The sequence below is a fragment of the Benincasa hispida genome, chromosome 9, assembly GCF_009727055.1.
Source record: "Benincasa hispida cultivar B227 chromosome 9, ASM972705v1, whole genome shotgun sequence".
Lineage (NCBI taxonomy): Eukaryota > Viridiplantae > Streptophyta > Magnoliopsida > Cucurbitales > Cucurbitaceae > Benincasa > Benincasa hispida.
This window is the reverse complement of record NC_052357.1, coordinates 60,529,135-60,535,398: the sequence shown is the minus strand read 5'-3', so window position 1 is coordinate 60,535,398 and position 6,264 is coordinate 60,529,135. Positions and strand designations below refer to the sequence as shown.

At 35.8% G+C, this 6,264-nt stretch overlaps 1 protein-coding gene across 1 annotated transcript; it reads right to left on the bottom strand.

Moving 5' to 3' along the window:
* Window positions 1–318: 318 nt before the first annotated feature.
* Window positions 319–4,042, bottom strand: LOC120086188. Its single transcript, XM_039042716.1, has 3 exons — window positions 1,725–4,042; window positions 712–907; window positions 319–596 (listed from the first exon to the last, which is right to left on the bottom strand). Exons 1-3 carry the CDS (start codon window positions 3,764–3,766, stop codon window positions 345–347), a joined length of 2,490 nt encoding a protein of 829 aa, XP_038898644.1. The 5' UTR covers window positions 3,767–4,042; the 3' UTR covers window positions 319–344.
* Window positions 4,043–6,264: the final 2,222 nt, after the last annotated feature.

Genomic DNA, 6,264 nt, shown 5'->3' with positions numbered 1-6,264 from the left:
AGCTTAATTTAAAAAAAATGATATTATTAAATTTACTTTAGCTCGTGAGTTTAAATTTTTATTTTGATTGGTCATTTAACATGAGATAAGAGTAGGTAGTACGTATTTAAACTCATGTAGTACATTGATATAATTAACACTTTTTTTAATTCAATAACACATGAATGAAGAATTTAAATCTTTGACTCGGAGGAGACTAAGTAAACTTATGTTGTAGTTGACATTCATTCATATCACTAAATCTATAATATGTTTAGATTATGAGTATTGTGGTATTTTTTTATTTTGTACAGCCTACAATTAGAATTTACAACAACCTTTGGCACCAGTAAAAAAGCATGATATTATTCTTGTGTTGATAGAGTAAGGAGTCCAATTGAATCAAGATATGAACTACATTTTCCATGGATACCAATAATCTTCACTCTCCTGGTTGGGATTGAAAATTTTGTTCCATTTTCAATTCCAAACGGCCCATAAATTCTTAGGTTGGTTTCTAGTGTCAACGATTCAATAATAACTCTCTCAAGTTCCATTACATTACTATATGAGCCATGAATCGAAACAAGATACTCATCTGGATAATCAAAGGCAACCTACAACAAAAGTTGAACATAACTTAAACCTGTTAATATTTTTAAACATTTGAAAAGTCTTTCCAAACAAATCCTTAAAGTCGGGAAGGTTTAGAATAGAATTTAGACAACTAACCTCATATTTGGTTCCACCATCTCCGCCATGCTTAGCCGACCAAACAGCCTTCCCATTCTTCTCATAATAAATTTGAATGGCATGGACACATTCTTGATGATACACAACAAATGCCCTAATTGTTGAGAAAACCTTTTCTTCCCATGGATTCCCCCCTTTACCTCCATACGGTCTCAATGGTACACGAACAGGGCAGCTTGTTTCAAATAACCATTAATTAGTCTATAGTTTGGCTAATAACACAAACAATTTAAAGAAGTTAAAAAACTATAATAAATTAAATATGACTTTGCTCCTTGTATTTTACATTTTTGTTCATTTTGATCTTTATACTTTCAATATTTGTTTATTTTAGTCTATATAATTCAAAATGTTCATTTTAGTCAATCATGGATCATTTGACAACTTTTAAAAAATTATCAAAATCATTATTGAAAATAAAGAACTAAAATAATCATTTTGAAAATGTTGGAATGCTTTGAATGACGCTTCGAATGGCGAAGTACGTTGCAACACTATTTAGAATTTTGGCCATTTGGTTAAGAGGAATATGCTACGTAAACTCTCTAATTATACTGATGAATCTACGGTTATGACTCGTTAATTTAAAGTTTTTTCTGTCTAATAAAATTGTTCTCTCCTTTTGTCTATAAACGTAACTGACATATTGCTAGTGAAGTCGATTCTCTATTGTTTTATAGTTTCAGATGATCTCAAATTATCAATTTCTTAACATTGTGTAAGAGATAAAATGAGAAAAAAAATTGAAAATACAAGAAAGAGTGTAATATTTTTTTTTAAGAAAATACTTTGGTGCATCTACACCTATTTTTTGCACCCAATCTTATTGTCCAACTACAATGTACTTTGTGTTTATTTTTTTCTTGTTTAAAAATAATATGGTTTTGGATTTTTTTTTTTTTTTTTTTTTTCTCTTTTTACTATGCTATGTAGTTGAGTGACCGCAAAAATACGAGTGTAGCTTGAATTGCGAAAAAAATCAAATTGCTTACTATATAGTTGGTTGTTCATAGAGTTCAACTCCACGAGAGTAAAAATTCCGCTCTGTATAAGCAAGCTTCCCCTGTTTTAGCTGCTGCTGGTAACAACGTCCAATTGCATGGACATTAAACTTGCAAGTTCCACATTGAAACGCCAAATTTTCATCACATGATTCACTGCAACTCCCACAATTCTTTTGTTCCTTCCCTTTCATTACCATACTCAACGGATGCCTATGAGCTTCATGAATCTTTGATTTCACAAACGGAAACTCTCCAACAACACAACTCAAATGCGCCACAAAACTGCACGTTCGGCAGCTATAAGACCACAGCCACGGCTCTCTTTCTTCTTCACAAACATCGCAGTAATATTCATCTACTCCCTCTTCCTCTACAAATGTCAAATTCAACGGATGCTTATCGAATCTGTATCTTACTGTAAGTGGTAGCGTCGCACATTTCGCATCCAAATAAAAGTTGCAGCTGACACATCGGAACGATACTCTGTTCTTCACCCCTGCCCCACAAGCTTCACAATTGTGTTCTTCATTTGTTCTGTCAATAGACAGGGGATGTTGGTGGCCCGGGTGTTTAAATGGGATTTTAATTGAAGTGCAACGAATGTCGAATGTCGAGAGACAGCTTTTACAGTGGTAGGCGAAGCCATGGAAGTATTCGCGACAAGCTTCGCAATGGAAGATGAAATTCGGGATTGAGATGAGAGTAAGCAAGTGCTGATGAAGGAAATGGGTTTTGGTTTTCGGCAATTTAGCGCATTCTTTGTGGACAAAGAAATCACATTGTGGACAACCATAAGATGAACTTAACAGACCCTTTAAACACCCATCACAAATTCTATATCCTTTTCCCCCAATCTCTTCAGGGAGGAAGAAATTCAAGTTATGGGAGTGAACAGAACATCGAATCTCATTGTCCTGTTCTTCATTTTGGGTAGAAGAATAATCCTTTGTCGAATCAACCATGGGTGTGGATTGTGGATCGAGACGTTGAGTTTCGGCACAATCCAAATGGGTAAAGTAATTGCATTCGTAACAACCATACCCAGCAAATTTCATCTCTAATTTCTCACCGCAGATCTTACAATAACGAATTTGATTCCGGATATTATCACGGAAGTAAGTGAGGGTAAGATCATGAAAATGGTGTCCAAATGTCCTTAGTGTTAATGGCGATTTAGCACATTTTCTATGAGCTAAAACATGGCAAATCTCACAAAACCAAGGGAATCCATTACCTTTCTTACCACAAACTCGACAATCAAAAGAATCCATTGCATTCCGAAACGTGGAAAAGTTATGTTCGTGATTGAAAGATTGTAAACAAGCTACATGGAGATTGAATTTACAGTGGCGAGGATGAGGACAACTATAAACAAACTTTCTACAGTTGTTATTGCAGCTATCACAGAGGAAATTAGCGAAGCTAAGATTGGGAAGAAGAAATAAAGGGTGTTGATGAAATTGAACATCGTACAACTGACGTGGTAATTCCGCGCATCGTTGATGGAAATGAGTGTCACATTGAGAGCAAAAGTAAAAAGGGGTTGATTTTATAACCAAATCACACACAAAACAAACCAATCTGTTTTTTCCTCCGTTTTCTCTGTTTTCTTCTAGTTGAAGAGTTAATGGATGTCGGTGGCTGAAATGTCGAAACTGATCGCCGGAGATATGGCGTAAGCCACTGGATTTGGTATCGGTGAGGACGCATTTGATGTCGATTTGAAAATTGCATTTACGGCATCGGTAAACGTGGCCGGAAGGCATTTGCCAGCAGACGGTACAGAAATGGTTGTTGGTTTTTAGAAGAAGAGGGTGGAAAGGGTGGAAAGGGGAGTGGATTTGAGGAGGAAGGTGGAGGCATGATTGATGGATGTGGAAGTTGCAGTCGGAGTCGGAGCAGGTGAACGCCGGCGGCCGGAGTGGTTGACGGCAACGGGAGCAGTAAGCTACTTCTCCACTGATTTTTCTTCCGTCTTCGTTGAAGAATAATGGGTGTTGATGTGGACGATTCAGAAGGTCAAACTCCATTGTCTCTCTCTCTCTCTTTGTTTGGAAGTAATGGGGTTTATTAGGGACTGTCAATATGGGTTTCGGCCATGGCTGTGCAAGAAGAAATTAAAGAAAATTGGAAGATTGAGGAAAATTAAGGATCGGCATTGGTTTCAGGATCTTATCCTTTCGGGAAGTCTGTGAATGAAATCCATCCAAGCTTGGTGAAGTATCATTTTCTTTTGTATAAAAAAAAATCAATTTTGTAACCTATGAAACACAGATACTTACAAAGACATTATCGGATACCGATACTTCTAAATACTTCTCACATATGTATCTGACACGCAATTTGATATATCTATTTCCATGCGTACTTTTTTTTAAAAGAAAAAAAGCAAACAACACATCTAATATTTCTCCATCTAAACTAGGCAACCTATTTAAAAAGCTCAATACTCGAATCCAAAACTAAAAGGAAAAAAATAAATACAAGGTCAAACCTAGAATCATCTAATCTTCATATTTACATTTGAATCCCTACAAAATCCACTAACATATAAACCATTTAGATATCTTCAACAATCCAATGAAGAAGTTCTTCGTTTATCTTCATACTTCTCCCTCTAATCTTCTTCTTCTTTGCAATATGAGTCACCTTTCTATTGTATTCTATTAACTATTGTACTTCAACATCTTAGATGTTGTTTTTTTTGTATTGTATTTCAGTGTTTGTATTCTATTTTGTGTTATTATTATTAACTTGTATGCTAAATTTATGTATATCCTAGGTTTTTTTAAGAAAAAAAATTGTATCTTCAACGATGATTGCACGAGATTTCAAGAGGAATTTATTTCGTGGAACTTGAACTTTGTATTTGTACCAATTTTGTGGAAAGTGAATACAATCCCTAATACATAATATTTTGATGCTTTCAAAATAAACTATAATCTTGAAGCTTATTGATCTTCTTGAATGATCGGCTTTTGGACTTGTTGATTTTCTTGGATAATCGGCCTTTGGGCTTGTTGATCTTCTTGGATGATCGACCTTTGGGCTTGTTAATCTTCTTGGATGATCGGCCTTTTGGCTTGATGATCTTCTTGGACGATTGGCCTTTGGGCTTGTTGATCTTTTTGGATGATCGACTTTTGGGCCTAATGATCTTCTTGGATGATCGGCCTTTGGGATTGTTGATCTTCTTGGATGATTGGCCTTTGGGCTTGATGATCTTCTTGGAGGATTAGTGTTCGCACGAGGATTCCGAAAAAACTTGTTTCGTGGAGTTGAACTTGGATTGGTGTTGATGTTGATTTGATGCGATGTGGTTTGATCTCTAATACTTAATCCTCTGATTCTTTCTCAATCAAATGTGTACGCTTGATTGAGGAAACGAAGCACGTGATGCTCTTGGAGTTGAAGTCTTGGAAGAATACTTATATCTTCAAAGGACTTCAGTTTTAGGTGTGGTTAGCTTTAGGAGTTAGGGAGTCTACAGGTTATTGGGAGAATTCTCTCTAGGTGTAGAATTTCTGACCTGCGTGGAGTAGTCTTTGGGCCTGTTGATCATTTTGGATCGACCTATGAGCTTTTCCTTGAGTTTGAGGAGATTGAATCTTCAGCTTGTAGACTGTGAAGATACAGTCAGTTTGTTGAAGTCTTCTAATCTTCAAACCTTCAAATAGTTTAGATATTCAGTTCTTTAGAATTTGAGTGGTTTAGTCTTTGAAACTTTGAGAAGCTTCAGTCTTCATCACTTGAGAGCTTGAGAGCATTGGTTTCAAGAATTAGGAGTTTCAGTACTTCGATCTTAGGAGCGTTGGTTTTCAAGAATTAGGAGCTTCAGTATTTGGATCTTGGGAGTTTAAATCTTCATAGCTTTTATATGCCTTTTGATCTTCAAAGCTTTAGTATGTCTTTTGATCTTTACAACTTTGATATGTCTTCTGATGTTCACAGCTTGATATGTCTTCTGATCTTCAAAGTTTTAGTATGTTTTCTGATCTTTAGAGCTTTGATGAAGTTGTGTTCTTCAGATCCTCAAAGCTTCAGAACTTTAGATCTTCAGAGAGCTTTGACCTTTAACTTTTCCAACCTCCTCTCAAATGAAAAGATGATGCCTTTGGAGGTTTCTCATGAGCCTTACGTGGGCTTGGGCCTTATTACTTTATTGGGCCAAAATTGGGTTTAGGCTAAAGTTGGGCTTGACCTCATTTGTTGTTGGGCTGAAATACTGGGCTTGAGCTTAATCTTTAATTTAGCCCAAAATTTCACCATGGTTTGAATTGGGTTGGGCTCAAGCGACTTTAATTACTCGGCCCAATCCAACTTATAATTTTTCCAATAGGCTCGGGTTTCATTAATGATGTGACAACTCGTGATTCACCAAAATTTCTCATTCAACAAATGCCCTTTTTTCGAGATTTATGCACGTCTATACGGTATGTGAATCTCAAAAAAATAATTTGGATTCAAAGTATGATTTTGACTCTTTTAATTTAATGCATCATCATGATCAAAATATGAGAATTTAGCT